Source organism: Lutzomyia longipalpis, chromosome 1 (genome assembly GCF_024334085.1).
Source record: "Lutzomyia longipalpis isolate SR_M1_2022 chromosome 1, ASM2433408v1".
Classification (NCBI taxonomy): domain Eukaryota; kingdom Metazoa; phylum Arthropoda; class Insecta; order Diptera; family Psychodidae; genus Lutzomyia; species Lutzomyia longipalpis.
The window spans coordinates 43,291,499-43,316,218 of NC_074707.1; the positions used below are offsets into that span (position 1 = coordinate 43,291,499).

General features: G+C 35.6%; 1 protein-coding gene across 1 annotated transcript in view; it reads right to left on the reverse strand.

Moving 5' to 3' along the window:
- Positions 1–2,865: 2,865 nt before the first annotated feature.
- LOC129787632 (uncharacterized) overlaps positions 2,866–24,720 on the reverse strand; it is a 45,650-nt gene continuing 23,795 nt past the window's right edge. Inside the window, exons 2-4 of the mRNA XM_055823356.1 lie at positions 24,153–24,269; positions 4,302–4,770; positions 2,866–3,248 (exon numbers count right to left, since the gene is read on the reverse strand). Coding sequence (XP_055679331.1) covers positions 3,047–3,248; positions 4,302–4,770; positions 24,153–24,269 — 788 coding nt within the window. The 3' untranslated portion in view covers positions 2,866–3,046. The remainder of the gene's footprint in view (positions 3,249–4,301; positions 4,771–24,152; positions 24,270–24,720) is intronic.

Here is a 24,720-nt window from a genome sequence, read left to right on the forward strand (position 1 = left end):
AAGCAGTGGTATCAACGCAGAGTACTATGGGAGGCGAAAGAAAAATGCGTGTTCGGAAAATCTTTCCGAATTTTCACCTTCTTGTGCATTTTGGAAAATGGTTTTAATATATAATATTAAGCATTGATATAGCTTTCATTTGACACCAATCGCAATATTCTACAATTGATAGAAATTGAGAAATAAATCAATATAGGTTACACCAAAAACCGGAAAATTCGTAGATTTCCCAGCGCTTTTCCGGGAAATGACTACGCTTATTTTGAATCTTTAAGGATCCCCTACAATAATTTAAAACCCAATTTTGGTTACATGCGGGGGACTTATCCTATGCCTCGTGCATAACGTTCTTTCCTAAAGAAATGAGATATACATTTTGTTTTATCTATTTGGGAAATATGATATTTTGAGCTTTTCTAAACCCTTAAGCGCCTTTTTTAACCCCGGTCTCCCCTATCCTTTGTAAACATCGTGATAAAATTTCATGTTTGTTGATATACTTTCCCCATAAAATACTCCTAAGGAAAACCACACATTTTACGCTTTTCTACCATTCTCAAAACATTATTCCAGGAGCGCGAACGCGAACCCATAAATATGAAATTTAAAATAGAAAGTTTCCACACATTATAATGTTCAATGGAGTTTGAAGGACATACGTTATGATTGCACTTCCTTAAGAATTTCTAAACAAAATTAAAAATTCACAATTCACACTTTCTTATAGTTTTCTTGCCCTTTATTGACAAGTGACAAAATCTCACATTAAATATTTAATGAAATTCTACACCTTTAAACAATCTTACACCTGGATTGCAATATAGTATGAACATAGTAATATCAGGTCATACCACCCTAACTTTGGCTAAAGAATACACTTTATAAGATGCGACTTGGAAAATTTTCTTCAGTTTGCTTGTGCTTCTAAAGTGTTACGGTTGAAGAAAAAAAATTCAAGAAATATGTCGGAAAAAGAAATCATTTTCCTTCATAAAAAAGTTATAAATATTCACAGAATATTTTACAATTGGGCCACTTTGGATATCTTTTTTTCCAATCCTGGAAAAGTGTTGCGTTTTCTGAAATTGTGTTTTGTACCTATTATTTTTTTAATATCAATATACTTTGCCATTGTCACTATTTTTACGGCCGAAAATCATATTTATATGTGCTACTGCATGGCCTTTCTTGGAGCTTGTTATCAAGCTAGTTTCAAATATTATGTATTTTTCATTGCACATCGAAAGGATTTTGATAAATTAGTGGATTATATGGAGTTTCTCATAAAGGCTTCAAATTTAGATTTTGCAAATGACATTCGTAGAAAATGGTTGAAGAAAAATCTTAGACTCGCGCTTGTTATCGCGAGGTGAGCAAAAGAATAATATTTATATTTTTTCTTAATGTTTTTTTTAAACATATTGTACAAATTATTTAGTTTTAAGTTATTGAATTCTTTCCCTTTTATTCTATAGAATCTTAATAGTTCTATTTAACGCTACGGCTGTCTTCGTTATTATATATGGATATAATTTAACAAAATGCTGTCCAGTATTCGTCAAAATACCACCGATAATTATTGCTGATGACAATCCTTACAAAAGTATGATTACAACATATTTCAGCGCTATGTCATACATTATGGTGGTTGAGATAGTTGTTGTGGGAGATGCATATTTTCTCATAATCTTTGCACATTTTGAAGGGGAATTTGGGGCACTTGCTGAAGTTATTGAACGTTTAAATGATGCTGAAATTGCGCAAAATGATTCGAAGGAAATTTTGCTCTTTGTTTATCAATCACACTTAAAAGTACTCTTTAATGTGAGGTAAATACATTATCTTGCTTAACATTATTTTAAATTGTAAAAAAAATGTTTATTTTAATTAATTTTGAAGGATTTTCCAAAAAATCTACTGGCACCTCAATCTTCACTTTATCGGGACTAACTTTTTCTATGTCCTTCTATTACTCTACATTACGCGCTTCTATGAATCTCCAATTGTTATGTACGTGACAACAATTTTATTAGTATTTCAATTATTCCTCTTCTGTTCTCTCGGAGAAATTCTTCGCAATCGAACAGAGGCAATTGGAGAAGCCCTTTATCACACGCAATGGTATGAGATGAAACAAGGTGAAAAACTTGCTCTATTAATAATGATGGCTGCTGGACAAGAAGCTGTTGGATTGGAAGCAGGAGGAATAATGAATTTATCCCTCGATACTTTTGTCAGCGTAAGTTTTGATTAATATTCAATTTTTTTCTCTCAAAATATTTTTTTATTAAATATATATATTTTTTTTTACAGGTTATGAAAGCTGCTGTTTCATATGGTGCTATTATGTACACCTTAATGGAGTAATTTTAAAATATTGATCACAATTATATTAAATTATCTTTAATTAATTAGTGTACCACATACATATGTATGTATATTTGTGTTTGCTTTGTATGTTTAATAATATTGTTTTCTTAAAGTCAGATAATCCTAAAAAAAAATTTGCAGGATATTATCTGATTTTCACAGTAAAAGTGAATAAAGAAATGCATTTGCTTGTCTTTGGGAAAATAAATAAAAAATGTTACCAAGAAACACGCGTTAGTATCCTTTTGTAGACATCGTGGTAAAATTTCAAGTATTTCATTTCGCAACATTTCGCTGTTGGTGCAAGAGGAATGTTGACATACTTTACTCATAAAATTCTCATGAGGAAAACCACACATTTTACGCTCTTCCACCCCCTCAAAACATTATTCCAGGAGCGCGAACGCGAGCTCTTGAGTTTAAAATTTAAGCCATAAAGTTACCACACATATAATGTTCAATGGGGTTTGAAGGACACCACAACCACCTACTCGTGCGGGACTTGGTGACAGACAAAACGTTCACCATGCTCTGTGTGGCGTAGAAAATAATTTATCCTGCGAGTTGCCTTTATTATATTCCATATATTGCCATCCTATTGTCCCCGGGTATATCCTCATACGAACGGCATATGCAAGTGAAATGTGTTGTCTGCCCATTCGCCTGCCATTTGCAATTATTTTCCACTTCTCGTGCATATTGGAAAGGGACGAGGATGATGGGGAAAGTTTTCTGATAAATTGATATAGAATCTAGAGGGTGGTAGCTTACCTTCCTCACATTTGAGACCAGTCTTGCCAAATGGACAGAGACACCTCGGTGTTCCGTCGTCGTTGTTGCATCTGCCATCGAGTCCGCAATCCAGGACGCACGGTGTCCTGTGGAAAGGGAAAACGAAGGAGGTGTTTTGTAGTGAAAAGTGGCACAACAGTGGGTGCGCTGCGGCTCCTTGTGGATGCCAACAGCCTTCGTCGTGGAGTACTCGTCTTCAACCCAACTCCCATGGGGTTGGGTGAACGAGGGGCTTACGTCTACTTAACGTAATTGTGACAAATAGCTGCACTTGCCTTCTTGTTACACAAAATACACCCCCAACAACTAAGAGAGAGAAAGGATCATAGTACAAGATGGGTTTCTGTGGTGGTGGAAAATGCATGGAAAATTTACGATTGTTGCGGCTTACAAGTTAAAGCTATAAGTTGTATAAAGTTTTCATAAATGCATTCAATGCAATTTTGATGTAAGGATGGATTTATTATGTGACCCCGTGACGGAAATAGCAAAACTTATGGCAAATACCATTACATAGTGTGAAAAATTGAGCATAAAGAATTTAATGGAATTTAAGGAGCTTTTATGCAATTTTCCCAAGCATGGGCCTTATTCAGCGACCAAGAAACCCTTGAAATCTTTGAATTTTGTACCGAAATTTCAAGATTTCAAGCGAATATCAAGGGTTTCTTGGTCGCTGAATAAGGCCCCATATCTATATTTTTGTGTAAATATTTTCATGTCCTTAATTTTAAATTTATCGAATGTAGATAAAATAATTAATTTTATTAGGAAAATTACGTGAAAAGATTTTAATTAATTTATGCAACGGAAATGTTCTCTACTCTTTCAAAGAATCCAAGAACTGCCTATGCTGGTTTAATTTTCATTCCCATCATTTTCCTTCACAGAATTAGTTTCCAACTCGAGCTATGCCAACGTACAGTGATGCTTCAGATTACAAATGGTTCGCTAAACGTCTATTTCGCCATCTTTCAACATACAATGTTGTAAGGCTTTTAGCGTTGCACGATGTCTTTAATAAATTTTCAAAACGAAAATTTTGCTCCAACTGGGCTTCAACAAATTAGCAACATAATTCGAGGTAGTTGTATATTTAATTTTCAAAGCATGCATAGAAGAAGCTTAGTTGTACATACCTTGTAACATTTGCTGCGGCTTCTGTGCCATTGTTCCCTTGTGGGAGACTCAGGTTATCCTTTGTGATGTAGGATGAATTCATAGCGGCAAGTTCATAGGAAGCAACCCCGAGGGTCATTCTGTCGTACAGTGTTGAGTCCCTACTTCGTAGATTTAGTCGATTATTGTTGACGTCATCATAGATGGACATATCCTCTTTTGAATAGAATATGTCGTCACTCAATTCACTAGACACGGTGGCCACCCCACCGCCACCGCCGTCCAATTGCTCCTCACTCCCAGCTATTGCATTGATTCTATGCTCACCCATTCGTGACATCACATGCTTACTGTTGGATAGGGTATTGTCGAAAATGTGTGCGTTGGAGTCATCAAGTTTGGCACTAAATGACGCCCCGCGCTGGTACAGCACATCCTCCTCCATGTTGATGCTCTCGTCCTCATTGGGCGGATATGTTGAATTAATTTCTGAATACAAATGAACAAAAAAACGTCGCATGAGAATTACTCTGCTAAAGTGCGATGATGACGATTAAAATGTTATCAAATTCGTACACCCTCCCCCACCCACTCCCGCGGAAAATGATTGTGGTAATTTGTGGCTTTTTTATGGAGAGGAAATGCCATATCAGTGCAAAATAATTCACTGCTGCATTAATTTTGACTTTTCACCGTGCGTGAAGTACATTATTATAAATCTTTGGGGGACTCCTGTTGCCAGATTTGATGTGATTTATTAATTAAAAATGACAAAATTTATCATTTGCAGCTTTTTAGCGTTATTACCCATTATGGCTCTCATGATGACACACATAAAAATTTACTGTCAATTTATCACTGTCATTAAAAGGCTCGACAGAAGCCCTACTCCCCCCCCCCATTTCAGCAGGTGTTTTAACCTTTTAGTTTGAAACGTAGGTGATTTTGGATTTTTTTTTTTAACTTCTAAAAATAATTAAATTTTAAAATCAATTAAATTATATAAAATTCAATTAAACAATGTGTGCCATATCTATTGCAAAAAAGCACTGAGAAGCAATTAATTGAGAAAAATAATTTATAGATGGTTGATGTTTTACCACCACGTACATAGGTAGTCAAAATGGTTTTATAACATGATGAAATGTGCAAATTTTATAAAAATTAATCTGCATTTTTTGCGTTTTATATAAGACCAAATGCCTCGTAAATCACGTTTCCTTTTGATATAATTAAGTTTTTCACATTCGATTTATTTATTAAATTAAGTGAGATTCCTATCTTGAAGATTTTTCTATTTATAGAGACAACCCATAAACGAGTTTGCAATTTTTAACCATTACATTTTGCACGCGTATAATATTGATTTATGTTTTACACAAGTTACCTTGACTTTCTTCTGCGCCACGGCGCAAAGGAATGCAATAGACTGAAACCCCGCATACCCCCACGTTCTATAGCTTCTGAGAAGAAAAGAACGGCAAAGAGAAAGGTAATACCTACATATATTCCTTAAGAGGCACAAAATGATCTTAAATTGCGAAAGTTTTCCCAGTAAAAGGTATAGAAGACGTTATGGCTTGCACTCCTCTTATTGTTTCACGATTATTAAAATTAAATTATACTTCATGAGATTGCAGCTTTTCCTTCACACACCGTGGCAGTTTTCGAAGGAAGTGCAGAGAATCTCTTAAGATAACATGTGTTTCAAACAGAAATGATTGTTCATTTCTTCTCAATAAATTTTCTTCAATTCACAAAAGTTTCCAACAAAGTTATAACAAAAAGAAGAAGAAGAAATTAACGAGTGTTACCAAATTGGTTGAAATTTTTGCAAAAGTGTGGCACAAATTAGCATTAATAGACACCGTGATTATTACTCACTCTATTGATTTTATCTATTTTAATTTTAGTATTGGTGGTAGTATATTAAAATTTAAATTATGTCATAAAATAATTGGAGTTGATGAGATTTCCCGGAAAGTGAAAATTTCATTGAAAGAAATATGACATTTTTTGCATATTTATTATTCATTTCATTGGGAGCTTTTTCTAGAGCTTTTGGTTAGACTGCTAACTCTTGCTAATTCTTTCCTATTTTCTCTAATTTTCTATTATTATTGATTTCCTTATTAAAAAAAATGGTAAAACGAAAATAAAGAAGAGATTTGTATTCCTCCCTGAAAATCCCTTAATACAAAAATATGCTTCCTACATATACTAAGAAACTATGATTTTTTCTTCATGGAATATGGGTTAAAAGATGTCAATTTAAGACCAAAATCTCACCATAAGCCGTGGGTCAAATAAAAGTGTCCCCCAGAGTGAAATTCTGTGGTTTTGCATTTAAATTTGTTAATTGAGAAAAGTCCGTTAGATAAGTTTTTCCCCAATGTGGATACCCTGTAGCGCCTGAAATGTGCCTTGTAGGAATTTCCTTCGGGGGGAGAGAGAAAAAAGTTCATTTTCTACAAGTGGGACGTGTCGACCGAATCCCATTGAGTTTTTTCCCCAGTTTTATTCCCATCGGTTGGGCATTTTTTTTTGGTTCCATTTCAACCTTCTTGTGTTTCTTTCTCTTCGCTTGTTATTTTATTATAAACCGAGGACGAGTGGCAAAAAAGCACGACTTTCCGTTTGTCCTTTGGGATTTCCACTACCCCGCATGGGATGGTTAGGGAGTGGGTTTTTCAAATACAAAAGGACCCGCTTTTCGTCCACTGAGAATTGTGGGCGGAGGATGATTTTTCTCCAATTTGCTAGAAAACACAATAATTAGTCCCAAAAGGGTACAATTGACGGCATGTTCTATCTCATTAAATTTTCAATTGACTTCTTAGCCTCCCCCTCACAAAAGAGCTGACCTCGCTTGTAGGAGAAACAAGAGATATCCGGAGTTTCTTCATCTTCTCGCATATTTTGTTTAGCTTAATACACTCCACAGAGGCACAATGAATGGGGACTAAAAGCCTGGAGAAATATGCGAATTTAATTAATTGTATTATCTGATTCTTTGTGTTTTTCCCAAAAAGTAAAAAGTATATAGGTAACCACAAAGCTCCCACCTGAATGATTTATGAATGATTTATAAATGTGTGAGAGATCATCTATTTGTTCCGTCACTTTTAGCAGAAATTCACAAAATTCACCTTGCCACGTGCAACATGCTGGGTTTTGTCTCATCGCTAAAATTTATGATATTTAAAAAAAATTCTTACCTCAGGTTGACCTTAACACACAATCACACACCCAAAAGAGAGTGAAGAAACGAAAACATTCAAAAATCAATTCTAGCATATCCTCATTTTCATTCGCATCAATTTCATTTCTTAACTTTTGGGGCCCTAATTGAAAAGGCATAATTGGAAATGAGTTTCATTTTCTTGCTTAAATGGGATTTCTTCTCTTCTCCCACTCTCCTCAGAGCTTTTTCACACAGGAAACTCATACCGAATGTGGTGGAATTTGAACATTTCAATGAAAAGTGAAATTGAATTTTACACGAGAGTTCTCGAGACAGACACCACAAAGTTGAAATTCCGACATCAAATATCATCTAAATTGTCGAGTATTTAAATACTCTTTTGCGAGTGTTTCGTTTCATTTTTTTTTCTCTTTCATTCAACACCGAGGGGTGTCTATCGTCATCACTGAATCTGCATATAAATCGTCTCAAATTACTTGTATCTCCTTATGTTCTGGAGAGTCGGTTTTCTTTGTTCCGGAACTATTTTTGAGGATCAAGAATTTTGAAATGATGAAAATTTTATTTATGGTCAAAATGAGATGATCTTTATGTGAAAAACGTGTTGCATGCCGTTTATTTTGCTTTTTTAAAATAAAATAAAAATACGGAAATTTTTTTTTCCAAAAAAATCAAGTTGATATGAATTCTTAATATATTTTTTTGCCAAAATAATTAAAGCTTCAAGTCATTGTGGGATAATTTATTGCAGACATAAAATTCTATAAATTGATTGTTTTGCAATTTATTAATTTCACATGCAATAAATCGATGATTTTAAATAAATTAACTTTATTCGTTGAATTGAATAATTTTTACGTTTTTTGAAAGGAAATTTTTAGATTTCCTGATTATTGCGCAATTCAGCTCTGAATTTAAGATTCCTCCGTGCTAAAAATCCATGCCAGTACGCCCCTTGGTAGAAAAATATATCATTAAATGTTTTATTTGAAAATTCCTAAGGCGATCAATCCAACGCACAGAGAGTGCCTTCCCGCACGAAGAGCCGGGGAAACAAATATTTGTCGGAAATGTTGTCATCTTGCTTGGTGATGATTAGCATTAGAAGTCGTTTGGTTAACCTTCGCGCGACAGAACGGGCCAGAAATTCAATAGGTCACTGATAAACATACATATAGAAATTCCTCGGATGATGCCTCTTAATCCTAAAGAAGCCTATCGATGGGAAACGAGGTGGGGAAATGGTAATTTTATGGGATATTGAGATTCCATTTGATTATGTTAATTCAATTTAAGGTGGATTTGCGAGAGGATTTCTCGTGTGAATTAAACGATAAACCCGGACCCTGTTCACATATACGAAATCATGCGTAAACAGTATTAGACAATCTGGAGCCTCTGAATCAAATATTTAAGCAATACGTATGCAGTCACCTGCATTGGATGCAAAGATGTGCGATGTTGCAGAAAGAAATAACATTTAGTGGTGTCACACAAAAACATCACAGCATCGCTTACATAATCCCGCTCAAGAGCGGCATGAGAGTTCAAACTATGAGATACTTTATTGTCTCCGCATCTGGCTTCCATCCATATTCATTGGATGTAACCCACAAACTTTCCCATCTACATTATCATGACAAAGTGCCCAAGGTGTGAGAATGACTTTTGTCTCTCTTCTCTGTGCACCCATTAACTCCCGCCGGGGCTTTTTTGCCTCATTGACGCACTTCTATGGAGAATTCTTACGTTAGAACTGCATGCTTAAGGTTCATCCACATTCATTCATGGGTAATTACTTTCTCCCCAAGTACTTTATATGCCAATTCACGTGAAAGATGAATCGCTCATTTGCTGCAATACTTAAACATTATTACAGCATTTACTATGTATGTATGTTATGTATGTATATAGCAATTTTATACAACCCCTATGTATTAAGCATCCCTTATTACACATTCTAAAATTTGGGATATGAAAAAATCAATTTTCATAGTTCGAACAGATTCAGCAGAATATATTTTTCATTTTTTATCATTTTCATATTTTATCTGCAATGTGTTGGCCTTTATATGAAAGGAATAAAATACTATTTATAATACCGAAAGGGAAGAATATTAACCACATGGTACATAAATTTCACGATGCTGGTCTTCTGCGGTACTAAATATAATCGAAATATTCATAAATTCATCGTTAGTTTTGTTTCCAAAAACATATTCGTGATGCTATTTAAATTCTAAGAAATTCTTTAAGATAAAATCTTAACGAGAATTGCATTTTTTTCTTAGAACAAAAATTCTAAAATGTTCTAAATATATAGTTAAAACGTGAATTTCGTCTCGTTTCCTAGCCTTTTATCATTTCGTCACTTCACAATCAAATGTGATTTGTCTCGTAAATTGATTCTAAACATTAAGAAAACAATCTTTATTGTGAGCACAACATGAGAACATACCTAAATTTTTTTTTATCATTTTCATGATATCTGCTTCTCTCAACACGCCCAGATTTTCAAAAATTTTCTTTTTTTTACGAGAAAGTTATGCCACTAGTGAGATTCATCAACTATGTCCTCACATATCCCGCCTTTTCCTTGCGAATTATTCACTCGAGTAAGGACTTTTCTACTTTTATTTTAGCATCCCCACGTGTGGGTACTTTGTGAATTTCTCATGCGATGGGCACTCTGGCAAGAATCACGAATGTCTTTTGCGTCAATTCTCTTACTGTTGATTCTGGCAATATCGTCACTTAGCACATCATCTCCGGAATTCCCATTCATACCACCTCCTACACCTTTTGTCTCAAAAAAATTCTATTCACCTCACCTGTCGTGCATACAAATGACACCTATTTTGAAGACTATACCTTCGCACATTAAATTCCACCCAAGGTCGAAATTTCGGATATACGACGGTGTTCAAAGAGGACTAATTAAAAAGCAAATTTGGGATTACATTTCAGATTGATTATGCTTCGAATGGGGATCACCGCACGAAGAAGGTACTACAAACCTCAAGAGATGGTAATTGATACTAATTTTTCTTTGACGAAATAGGCATACTTTTCATGGATCAAAGTACGTTCAGGGTCAAAAGCTTCTCCAGTGTCACGCATTTCACGCCTCGAACTTATTTAGCAGAACACTGAGAAGTGCATCATGGATGAGATTATGGTGCTCAATAGACATGTCTGTGGCAATTCCTTTGACAATATTTTTATGACACAATCCATGAACTCGCTAAAATTTCCTCCATAGGAAGGTTTAGTGAAGAAAAGTCCCCCTCTCGTTTATCTTCTTCCTAATACTGCATGAATATTCTTCAAAATCGACAGTTTGTATTTGTCTATTTGCGCAAAATAAACAATATACAAGCGAGACTCCACGAAAGCTTAGTAACAAATTTTACCCATAAATTGTGCCCAGAAAGCACAGTGTGGTGCTGAGATGCTGAAAAAATGGGTGGGGTGTTAATTTTCGCGGCTCAAGACCGGTCTATTTCGTATAAAAGTGATCAACAGCCCAACAAATCAAGTCATTCTGTGTGAGATATTCGGAACTGTGTGTAGTCCCAGGTATATAACTTCGAAAGAAGAGCCTTTTTGGATTAAACCCCCATTTGTAGTTTGTGCTTAAAGGAAGTGCTAAAAAGAGTGTTTATAAATTTTCAGGATTTGCTCCAGAAAAATGAGAACCGCCATTGTGCTTCTTGGATTAATTGTGGCCATTGTTGCCGCTGCGGAGGAGAAGCCCGCTTCATTGGAAGATGCTGTAAACCTAGATCCTACTAAGGAGCTGGAATCCGCTAATCATGTCCGTGACAAGAGGACACTGAAGCTGTTGCTTAAGAAAGCTGGACTCGGGTGAGTTAATTTTCTTTTGCAATAATAAGTAAAGTGTTAAAAGCTCCTGAAAGTGCAATTATGTATATGTGCGCGCAAAATATCCAAATTTTTAAGACATTTTTTAAAGCCAAAAGTGAGTGCTCCATTTTCCAATGAATCGTCTTTAAGTTTTGGATTCAATGAAAAGACTTTTTGTTCTGTAAGTGATTGGCAAATGAAGTTTGAGCACACGCCAAATGAAAATGAAATTCATTTTGAGTGGTAATATTGTGCAGTGGACGTAAATGGAAAAATATTATGCAAAATTTCAATTTTAAATAAATTCAATGATTTCTTGTTAATTTTCTTTTATTAAAAAAAATTTTCTTGGTATGATTTTTAAATTTTCCAAGTTCTAAAGATTTTAAAGAAACAGACAGATTCATAGAGAGTATAATAAATTATTGAAAAAGCTTTTAAGCCAGATATGTAAAGATTTTTTTTTTATTATACATTAAATATTTTAAAATTCTCTAAAGAAACCAAGAAAACAAATTCTTAAGCAGATTTAATGAAAGTTTAGAGATCTAAAAACTTTTATTTTTGCCTAATCTTTTCGATTTTTGTTAAAATAAATTTTTTGATGTTCTCAAAATAGGTAAATCATGCTAAATTGGCATATCTGAGTTATAAAATAATTTATCAAAAAGTCGCACTTTTTTTTGCATAAATTGTGATTCTCATTCAAAAATAAAATCTTTCCATAAACGTAATAATTTACGATTATGGTTAACTTAATGAAGTAAAGAAATTCATGTTCTGAAAGCATTATGTAACACGCCGGTTGAGCTTGTTGCGGCGAATTCATTCTAGATTTATCTTATCCTGCCTAATAAGTAACAATAACCTTTAAGCCGAAGAGGATGATAAAACAGCAAATTAAAATTCAAAAATGCAAATTTCTCACATTTTTTCCCCGAACATCTCATTATTTACATAAATATGTATATCACATAACATACACATGTAATGTCTTTTTATATTCGCACATGTTCATTTTATTGTTTTTTTTTCGCATAAATTAAGAATGGATCATCGGTATAGATCCACCATCAAAGACAGACCGGCACTTTTGCTACTTATTTATTCTTTATCATTAATTTATTTTATTTTAACCCTTGGAATGCGGAGCGGGGTCGTTGAACGACCCCAGCGCTATATTTCGTGTTATATCTCCATAAATATAAAAGATACCATTCCCATCTTTTGGAAATAAGTTCTTTGGTTATCTGAGGTGGTTGTGTAAAAATTTCAGCTCAATCCGACCACCACAAGAAAAGTTATTAAGGAAAATGTAGAAGAAGGGAATTCAAAAATTGGTGTAACGGTCATGCTGCGGAAAATTTTTTAGAGCATAAACAACATAAAACATAATTAGAAGCATGTAAATGTGCAAAACAATAAAGAATATTCGAGAAATATTGCCATTTATCACTTTGCGGGAAGTTAGGGGAATGTGGGGAAGAGTGAAAAAAAAATTGCAGTTTCTTGGCAAATTTCTCAAAAAGAAATTGTGAAAAATGATTGAAAAATGTTTTTCCCTAATATCTCCTTCTAAGTATTTTAGGGCGGCGAATTTGTGGTGCAGGGTGCAAGAGGACTATATAAGGAATCTATAGGCACTAACCCGACAACTCCAGGTTGTATAGTTTGGGAGAAAATTGGCCTTCTTTTTGGGGTCGTTCAACGACCCCACCTTCGCATTCTACGTAACTACCAAGGCCTCCGCATTCCAAAGGTTAATTGATTGATCTTTTTACGTAAGAAACGGCATGTTATTTTAAAAGAAATTTAATGCATAAAATGATTAAGATGTAAAGCCAAAAGAGCATTATCTAGGGCATAATTAAATGAGTTATCAATGTGTGATGAAACCTAACAATTTATTTTTTATTTTTTTAGTGGTGGTGGATATGGAGGCGGATACGGAGGCGGATATGGAGGCGGATATGGAGGCTACGGTGGCGGTGGATGGAGCAACTATGGCGGTGGCTACGGAAACGGCTGGAATTCTGGCTACAGTGGCTACGGAGGCGGTTATGGCGGTGGATATGGTGGCAAAACAGTTGTAGTCCACGTTCAGCCAAGCTACAGCAGCTACGGTAGCGGCTATGGCAGTGGTTATGGAAATGGATGGTCCGGCTACGGAGGTGGTTACGGAAGTGGTTACGGAAGTGGCTACGGAAATGGATGGTCCGGCTACGGAGGCAATTACGGAAGCGGTTACGGAAATGGTTGGTCTGGATACGGAAGCGGTTACAGCGGCAATGGCTGGTCTGGATACGGCAGTGGAAGTGGGTACGGCAATGGCTGGAGCGGCTACGGTGGTGGATATGGAAGTGGCTACGGTGGCAGTGGATGGAGCCAGTGGTAAACTTCCTTTAAATTCATCACCCGCCACCCCCTAATTTATTGAACAAACCACATAAACTCAGCGATTTAAAAAAAAACTCAAAAAAAAACGCTTAAAAAAGCCAGTAAAGCAATTTGGAATTGAGAAAATATTAAACTGCCATTTTGTATATGAAAAAAAAAAGCATTTTTGTTTAATAAATTGAAATGAATTTAAACTAATTTCTTTTTTATTTGATAGATTTTTTGCAGATCAATTAACAAGCCATTAATAATGTTCTATTTATTGAACACTGAATGATTCTCAATTCTTATGATTTTAAAACAATGATCAAACCAATGAAGGTTTTTCAAGATCTCTTCCTATACGTCTGCATCAGATAAATTTCCGCACAGTGACCAATATTGATAAATTAGTTTTTTTTCTCTACGAGAAACTATATCGACGAGCCCAGATGTTATTAAGTCAACACCTATACCAAGAGATAGGAATATGGATTATTACTCTTCGTGCCCAACAATTTGTATAGCTTAGCTCAACTTAAACCAAATAGTTGCCCATAAATCTTCCAAAAATTATCGAATCAATCATTAGGCTAAAAAAAACTTTTGTTGGGAATATTCTACGTCTCAGCAATAGTCGCGTCTTCATATAAAAGGGACCATCCACATTCACAATCAAGTCATTTCTGTTGCAGACTCTGTGTAAGATAATTCAGAATTTTGTGAAGAGTGATCTGAAAAAGGTGAAAAGTGCTCTTTACTTCATAAGATTCTGCATAAAGTGTTTATAAAGGTTTTTAATTTTTTAGGAAATTTTCAAAAATGAAGATCGCAATAGTTTTTCTTGGATTAATCGTGATAGTTACTGCTGCACCTAGCTCACACAAAGGATCAAATGTGAGAGCTAGAAGAGGACTTTTTGATGAACAGTTTGCTTTGGGGAAGGTAGTGCAAACTCCTACCATAGGAGCCTCTGCTCCTGCTCAAAGAGCAACTGTCTATTCACCAGGAGGAGTTGCCTATGGCCCAGGAGGAGCCGTCGCCCCGTCCCAAGGAACTGTGTCCTATGCTCCTCCTCAAGGATCCGACGCCTATGCCCCAGGAGCTGTTGCTCCTGCCCAAGGATCCGCTATTGGTTTACAAACCGTCAAAGAATTAAGTGCAATAAAAGCTAAAAATTTAATGCAAGCTGCAAATGTTGCTGCAAGTGGAGCTGAACAATTTAGCAGGACACCTTTAGGTGCTGGACCTGCTGAAATTATCAAGGCTCCTCTTAGTTTCGGTGGAATATTCTAAGTGTTAAATTACAATGAATCTCTTTTATGATTCTCATATTTTTTGTCCTAGAAGTATTGTCCCATAGAATTACAAAATAGGCAGATTTATGCTAATGATAGCATGTGGAGCTTATGTACTTGAAACGTTGTAAAGAGAATAAAGGATTAAATATATAGAAGACCTTGGTTTTAAGAAACGTAGTTGTTGCGGAATAATGCGTGACAGGTATGGTTCAATTATGTCGCATCATTTCCACATTGGAGGAAGTCTATTAGGTTATATAGACTATGCTCGTATCTAACTCCACTCTTCACATGTCACTTCCAAGTGGAATCTTCCCAAACCACATAGTACATTTACTGAAATGTGAGTGTTTGTTAATTTACATAATATCATAGTCTGTTAACTTCAAACGTCTTGTATCTTGTTGGTGTCTCGATATCCGATAAAACCATCCCTCTTGTGATTGAGGTTGTATTCATGTGGGGGTGTCAAATCTCGTGAAGCGTCTCCAAATCTATTTTCGCAATAATTTCTCATCATGTTTCTCTCGCTATGCTATGTATAGTAAAATGTGCTTCAACTCAATCGATTGCTATATATTTAATAGTGGTTAGTGAGATTTAAGACGCTCCACTGGGTCTCATCTTCAATGTCTCTTGAGAGAGATATTTATCTAAATAGGCCCTCCATGTAATGTGTGTCTTATATACTTCTTGTTATATCGATTTGGAACTGGAGATGTGGCACTTTGTCTTCGACATTCATCATAAATAATATTATGTAGTTTGTCATGGACCAACCCCTACCGGATGGGTGAATCTTTCCTCGATGTACTGCCAAAGTTCTGACAACTCATAAAATTTGCGTAATAGGAATATAAAGTTTGTCGTCGTATGTGAATTGCATATAACTTCTAATGGTATGGTTTCTCCAATGCTATAAATGTATAAGATTGCTTCCTCAAAGACAAACTCTCTATATAGATAGTTTATTAATAAATGAAGTGCTTGTGCCAAAAATTGGCAATTTATTCATTGAGAAAATCTTAAAATTGATAGCGCCAAAAAGATCTCAATTTACTGGCATAGAAAATGCAATATGAGACGTTGCATGGAGATGATAATAAATTCATGATTTATGCATTCTATACCAATATCTCGCGTAAATATGATCCGCGTGTATACAGAAATTTATCCTCTTAATGGCATTTTCATGATGTCTCCTCATCCATCATGATTGATTGATTGGTTCTGTGCTGTAATTTGTTTCACTTCGCCAGCATAAAATATCCATTTTAATTATAACACTTTACGCAGATGAAGCTCGCTTCACCTCTTTCGCATTGGCGTCTAACAATGGTGCTCATTTATTAAATTTAAAAAATCCAACAGCAAAAAGCGCATTTTCCCACAGGGTGGGCCTAATTAATTGAGCTTCAATGGAAAATTGATTTATGCAGTTTCCACATAAAATATCCTTTCCTGTTATGCTATATATTTATGATGAAATCACATTGTTTCGCCCTTTATATACAAAATTCACTGAAAACTATATGTAATTTTGATAGATTCTATACATTTATTGTGCTTCTATCCAGGCTTAACAAGTCACTAGGTTAAGCAGAGATAATTAAAATAACTATAATGAACGTAGAGTATATAGTAACTTTCATTGAAAACATTTACGATACATAGGTACATGCGCATGTAATCTATTTTAAATACCTATTAAATAACTGCAATTTATATGTATACAAAGTGCATAAAGTTTATGTACTAATCTATGTTCAATGTGGTGAGAAAATCATATTAAATCCCACTTCTAAATATACCTAAACCCATGTTTTAAATTTTAACTCAGCCACTAATTGCAATTGCAACATGTATAATATTGAAAATAAAAATAATTTCAGGCATTTTTATTGCAATTCTATATTGACTTACATATGTAGGTCATGTAGGTGAATTGCAATTAAAACAAATGCATATAGTTTTATATTGTTCTCTATGCGGAATTTGCATACAGAACATAATTACAACAGTTATATTCGTGAGCTTTTATTTAGTTGAATTTCGCAGTTTATAAATTTTATTATGATAGCTCTCTTTGGTAGATTTTTAGTTCTATAAATAAACAGTTTAAAACTTTATTAAATTTTGATTTCATTTTAATTATGTACGACAAACAATATGACAAGTGCTGCGTAATATCTTTCTCTTATTACGCAGAAAAGAAAGGAAGCTCTTGAGTTTTAATTGAAATGAAAAAATGAAATGTTAGGACACTTAAAAAATATAATTTCCAAAGAAAAACCTTCAACATTTCATAACTTTTCCGTCTAAATTCATTGTGGATACCACTCTGTAGCTTTTTCCTGTTTTCCCACACCCCCTAAAATGGCAGTTTAGGAGAGCTTTAAAGAGAGTATACACCATTTGTTTTTGTTCTATCGCAATTCACATACTCACAGAAGCTTCTTTCCCTTTAGGCGTCCAATGTGAAAATTGTTGCGGGAAAAGCTGTCGAGTACGCACTTTGGGGTGTGAGTTGTGTGGGGGGCTCTTCGCTCCTTAGATTTTGAGCCAAGGGACCGCCTTAAGACAATTTTGTGTTTAAATAATGCTCCATCATTGAATTGAGAATACTCGAGCCACACAATTTGCTTCATGTGTCATTTTCATATTCTTCCTTTTCCCACCCGTATCCACCGGGGTAATCTCGTACCGCCCATCTAGCTGAAAAGTAACTTCCTGACTGTGTGTCACTACCAGAGAGAAATTCCCCCCACACACACTTGAAAATTCTCCACCACACTTTCCTGCTTCAAAAAATTTTTTCCCGGGTGTTTGAGGCAGCTGAAGAAAAGGCACTTTTTGGTGGACGTTATGAGGGGCTATGTACTCGAGAAAAAAATCCATGCCAAGATGTTTCTGCACGCTCTTGAGTACAAGTTGAATTATAGAGCTTATTTTGTGTTAGGCAGAATATTCTTGTTCTCTTGGTGCTAAAAAATGGGGATCTACTGTTTGTAGCACAAGTGGCGAAAAATTAATGTACTCGAGCATTTTTATGAGAAATACTCATGAGAAAAAATTATAGGGAAAACCCTCCCGCAGCTTTTCCTAATACATAACATTGCACGAATTGCATCCACTTCTGTATTTTACATTTTAATCAAACTCCCCCAAAGCTGGACCAATCACTCTTAATGGCATTCTGATATGGTGCTTTTACAGGAGTGGTTTGAGCAAATACCCACGAAATTCAATCCGCTCAGAGGCTAAAATTCCCCACATCCGCAAATTTTGAGCATCAACGTGTTGGTGGGTGCTTTTCATCATGCCCCCAAATGCAGATATTTATCAGAATTTATGGTTTCACTGCCAGCATTATCGAATCAAATGGGTAATACAAATAGAAAATCACACATCGCGCGTATCGATTTGCTTTATATATGGTGAACCTTTCGCATACATAGACAGCAACACCCTCTCTCCCGTATGTAATGTTTATTTGAGCGAAAGTCCATAAGAGTTTGAGGAGGGTGGGGGGTGCTTCCCGCCGCAAATCCTAAAAGCTCTGAGAAAACTTTTCTCAAGCTCTTGCTGGCGCTTTTTTTGCCTCATGTCAGCAAGTTTGATTTCAAAATACGCCCCCACCGAACACTAATCCAATGTGGACAACGAGATTTATATCCATTCAAACGCTGAAAAATCCAACATCAGATTCCTTCAAACGGAAATAAAGAAGACGAAGAAATGATAACTAAACCGCATTTTCCGCATCTTTACCTTCCGGGGAGATAGGATATTTTGATATTAAAAAATTGGATACACGTTTAGCTATTGCATATAGTACGGATTTATGAGGAAAAATATTTGATGAGATATCCTATTCAATGATGCTATTTTTGATTTACTTTTCGGAAAATATATAGCATTTAAGGGAAAATGTGGCAATGTTGTTGATAGCTTTAGAAGAAATTATTAGAATAGCAATCTTCCATACTTATTCCCTAAATGCCTCATAATCACCAGATGACGAATTTCTTAGAAAAAGAAATATCAAAAATAGCCATATTTATTTCTATTTCAGCCAAATGTTTAGTTTTGATAAATAAATTGTCTGAACATGCTTCTTTTAAAGCATTGCACACAGTTGAAATGCTTGTGGTTTCTCCTCAGTGCTTTGTGCTTTAAATTTTGCACTCGAGAACTGAAGGATTCTCCGGAATACAAAATGAATCCTTTATATATTTTAACAGAGAAAGACAATTTAAACTATTTAAAACTCTCTCTGTGGCCCTGAAGAATTTCCCACAATTCATTTTGTGCAACGACCCAGTTCTTAGAGCCTTTTCGGCACTCCAAAGCTCTCAATTTGACAGCTTTTTCGCCTCGCGTCTTTGCGCTTTGCCGCACTTTTGCAGCTCTACTTTTTTATCATTCTAATTTGCGACCGAGTGCGGTATTTTTTCTCTTTATTCTTTTCCATATCCTTAGTGGCTAAGAAAGCTCATTAAAAGAACTCCTTTATATTCACATTGCTTGTGGGGAAAAATAGAGGAGAATGAGATGATTTAGAGGAAAAATGCTATGTAAGGTCGATTTCATTTCACACGCCCTCCCCCCGCCTCAATCTGTGTTGTTCACTTCGAAGAATTCCATTCAATTTCACATCATTCGCTACGATGTTGAATGATTTTTATAGCACTTTTTCGCATAGAATGAAAAATGAGTGACTTGAGGATTCTCCAATGGGATTTTGACGTGGTGAAATGAAGAAATTTTCCATTTATTATTTTTAGCTTTCAACCCATAAAATTTTCCATCTCTTCAGCTTTTCTTTCATCCACTTTAATGGCATTTTTTTCTCTCGGTGAGGTTGTCAAGCAGGGGGGTTATGGGGTATTGTACATATCAAAAATTGTCAATCATTCGAAATTGAACAAAAAAAAAACAAGAAGCTTTCCCATTACATATGTACATTATTTTGGCGAAAGCTTGTATGGAATTTACAATGAAGGCTTGGAGACGAGAAAAATTTACTCAAGAAAATGTGAATTCAGAGCAAATGTAAATTATAAGATATTTATATCTAAATAATTATGCGAATTTCCCAATTATATTTGGTAATGAAAGCTAGATAAAGGTCTCGTGAGTTTTTTGACATTTTATCACATCAAATAAATCATCCGCGTAAAGGTCCTCGCCCACATCTTTGTAAAGCATATTATAATGAGAAATGAATTGAACTGAGTGTGTAGGAGTAGCCTTATTCCTTTTTCAAAGGTCTCCCTATGACTGTAGGCCAAAAACAAAGTGGATATCTAGGAATTTCCTCGTATTCAACACTTTTGTCCCTCATTGATACAAAAACGGGTGGAAGATTTTTTTTTGTTTTGAAAATAGGATATTTTCTTGGAGCCTTTTTCTTGCAAAAAATAGCCCAAACTCTCTTGTGGGAACTTTTAACAGCCATTCCCATTGTATTCTTCGGTGAATAGCCCCCCGAAATTTCCGTGACGTGGCACTTTAGTCTGTGCGTGAGTGATGCTTTATTTATGGAAATTAAATTCGACCAATATCAAATTGAATTTGGTTACGAGATACTGAATGGATGGCATAATTCACAAGACTCCCAGATCCAACCAATTTCTGTCACCCAAAAAATTTCCTTGTCTCCTGAATCCGATAAATGGATGGGATTTCAGTGTGGGAGGTGACTGCGGGTTTTGAAAATGTGCTTCACAACATTGAGGACAATCGACCGGGGCGAAAGCATCACCAATTTTGTATAGGCATCCCTCGCTCCACCTCATTCCCCCGAAAGAGTCCCTCCCCGGAGGAACAAAGAAAATATTTTTGATGCAAAATTTGCCAAATGAAAGGAGAGGCTTTGAAGAAAATTAAGTCACATCGCTTCTCAATTTTGGTCTAAGATTGGGCTGAGGAGTGGGTATCTTTTCCCCCAAGGATGTTTAGCAATCCAAATTAGGGCAATTACACTGTGTCTAATGCAATTTGCACAGGATCCATCCACTTGACACTCTTGGGGCATCCTCTCCCCCCAGCATAATGGGTTTATAACGAGGAAGAGATGTTCCAGCCAACACCACACAATTCAATGAGAAGAATTGATCAAATTCATAAGAGAAAGTTATTAAGGAACTCTGTGTGGATGGTTAGAGCTTGAGAATTATGTAACTTCTCGTTTGGAAATTCCTCCCCAATGTCTTTAACATCACTCCCCCGAAATGGCTTCGAGGATGAATTCTGTGCAAATTTTCATAAGGATAATTTCTGTTCTGCTGAGATTTTCAAGTTCTCCATTAAATGGAATTTCTACCACAATCCACAATACGATGTAGTTTGAGATTAATATTGCTATTATGTATTCAGAGTTACTTGAAAAGCTCATACTATATACATATGTACATACGTGCCTTTACTCTGAAGCTCGATATTACTTAATAAAATCATGAATTAAGTTTATTTCTCTAGAGTTATTACTTTATCTTAATAATTGCAACATTCTCACAAGCTTCGGCGGATTGAATTCAAGTAAAATATTAAATTTAAAATAGAACAAAGAACAAAACTGATGAAACAACACAGTGAAGAGCATATTACAACATTATACATCAATTACGTATAATAAGGAATCGAGTAGAAGATTAAATCTAAAGATATCGGAATTTGAATTCTCAAGTGCCCCTGGTAATAATCAAGTAATAATCAAACAACTTCTCTTAATCTATATAATAAAGAAAGGTCTCTCAAAAATATGGTGTCTGTTCAGCTATGCATTTCTACACCGTTGGTCCGATCGTGATGAAATTTGGTACAGAGACTCCTGATACCAGGCGGTTTTTACCAACGACATTCATTTTCCCCCCAGAGCCCCCCTTCACATAGCCCCCATATAAAAATCACGCTTTTTTGACTACTTTTTGAATCTGGCGCCATAAATGTTGTATGAAATTCACTTTTTCCCTTTGAAATATCTGTTGGAGGTTTTTGTGTGGCCCATCTATATAATAAAGAAAGGTCTCTCTAAAATATGGTGTCTGTTCAGCTATGCATTTCTACACCGTTGGTCCGATCGTGATGAAATTTGGTACAGAGACTCCTGATACCAGGCGGTTTTTACCAACGACATTCATTTTCCCCCCAGAGCCCCCCTTCACATAGCCCCCATATAAAATTCATGCTTTTTTGACTACTTTTTGAATCTGGCGCCATAAATGTTGTGTGAAATTCACTTTTTCCCTTTGAAATATCTGTTGGAGGTTTTTGTGTGGCCCATCTACATAATAAAGAAAGGTCTCTCTAAAATTTCGTTCCTGTTCAGCTATGCATTTCTACACCGTTGGTCCGATCGTGATGAAATTTGGTACAGAGACTCCTGATACCAGGCGGTTTTTACCAACGACATTCATTTTCCCCCCAGAGCCCCCCTTCATATAGCCCCCATATAAAATTCATGTTTTTTTGGCTACTTTTTGAATCTGGCGCCATAAATGTTGTGTGAAATTCACTTTTTCCCTTTGAAATATCTGTTGGAGGTTTTTGTGTGGCCCATCTACATAATAAAGAAAGGTCTCTCTAAAATTTCGTTCCTGTTCAGCTATGCATTTCTACACCGTTGGTCCGATCGTGATGAAATTTGGTACAGAGACTCCTGATACCAGGCGGTTTTTACCAACGACATTCATTTTCCCCCCAGAGCCCCCCTTCATATAGCCCCCATATAAAATTCATGTTTTTTTGACTACTTTTTGAATCTGGCGCCATAAATGTTGTGTGAAATTCACTTTTTCCCTTTGAAATATCTGTTGGAGGTTTTTGTGTGGCCCATCTATATAATAAAGAAAGGTCTCTCTAAAATTTCGTTCCTGTTCAGCTATGCATTTCTACACCGTTGGTCCGATCGTGATGAAATTTGGTACAGAGACTACTGATACCAGGCGATTGTTACCAACGAATACATTTTCTATTGGACTTTTTTCATCTCAATTATTTTCTCTATATAAAATTTGCGCGAAGCGCAACAAATCCCCGCGAAGCGGGGCGAGGTAAATTGGAGCGAAGCGACAATTTACCTCGTTAGTTGATATGGAGGTCTTCCTGCTTCTTGTAATAAGTCTATATAGTTACCTTCCGTGATAAAGAAAATTAAGAATTTCATCTTTTTACAGAAAATTTTTTGCCAGACTCTCATCTTTTACTTCTTTTTGATAAAGAAAAATCTATTTTATTCACAACGCATCAAAAATTTTGATTTTAAATTCACTTCTTGTACATATTTTGTCATATGAAGTTATGTAAGAAATGCGCGGCAGTACCAAGCGGAAAATGTTTAATGCATTAGTTGTGAAATGGGATTATTAAAGTAGTATCTGCGACAGAGGCTATTGAAGGAATAGTATGGTGTGTGGGGGGATGCAAAGCGCGAAGGTAAAATTACGATGGAAATTGAGACTGATCCCATGAAATTTCGATCAACAAAGGGTGGAGCTTTGGCAGCAACACCCTGAAACTTGATATCTTTCGCACATCCTCCCCCCCCAACAGCTTATATTGCTTCGAAATGCAAAAGCCACCTCCGCATTGGATAAAGTTATATATACACACTAAAGTATTTCAGTTTCCGAAAACTTCGTCTCGGGAGGAATTGCAAGAAAATTCAAATCCCTGAGATGATTCACCTAATCATCCCTCTTGCATATTCTGTGTGTTGTGCAATTTCGTGGAACATACACAATGCAGATGTAATTAACTATAATGTCTGGGTACTCCGAAATTCCTTGTTGTTAAATCTTAAAGTGCATTAAATGTAAATTAGTGCTGTATGAGCTTCAACGAAAAATGACCCCCAATTTGGGCGAGAAAACACAGAAATCCTGCATTTTAAAGACGCTGGTTATAGGGTCGACATACCCCGTTAATACAATCGTATACCCTCAAATCATCCAAAAAACTTTTAAGGAAGCAAACAAGTGCGGTTCTCCTATTTCTTATTCTACACCGCCTCCCTCCGAACTTCCCGCAACACTTTGATATATCGTTGTAGAGTGTGAAGTTATTATTTCTGCAAGATTATTGTTCTTGCAAGTTGTGAGAAAAGATGGGGCACTTACCCTGGCAACTGTAGCCATTTTTCTGCAGTTCAAACCCCTCTGTGCAGTCACACTCGTACATTCCGTCGTGCAATTCGTAGCAGAGCTGCTCACAGGGGCTGCCATGTCCACAGTGGCCTATCGTAAAGTGAACAAAATAATAGTGTTACTATTGCTGAACATTCTTCCTCTTGTGCAGAGAAAAATCTCATAAGTTACGAAAGAAGTGGGAGGAGATTTGCAGACTTTCTGCCAAGAGGTATTCGAAGTATCTTCAATTTTGCCATGTCATAAAATGTATAACATTCTTGTATTTTCCGCTCAAAAAAAAATTCAAATAAAAAGGATACAAAATTCTTTACGTAGAACTACTTTAAAAGAAACAAAATAAAATAGAGAAGAGAGAGAGAGAGATAGAAAAGATTTTCTTTAAATTAATCCCATTTAAATACTAAAGTCGTTTTGTTTTCTTTGAGTGAGCTTTAATACGGTAAATTAGAAAGTTTCTAGTGGGTAATTAATCATGATACATTTAACAAAAAAAAAAGACAACAGACTGTGTGAAAATTCCAAAACTCAACAAGAAACT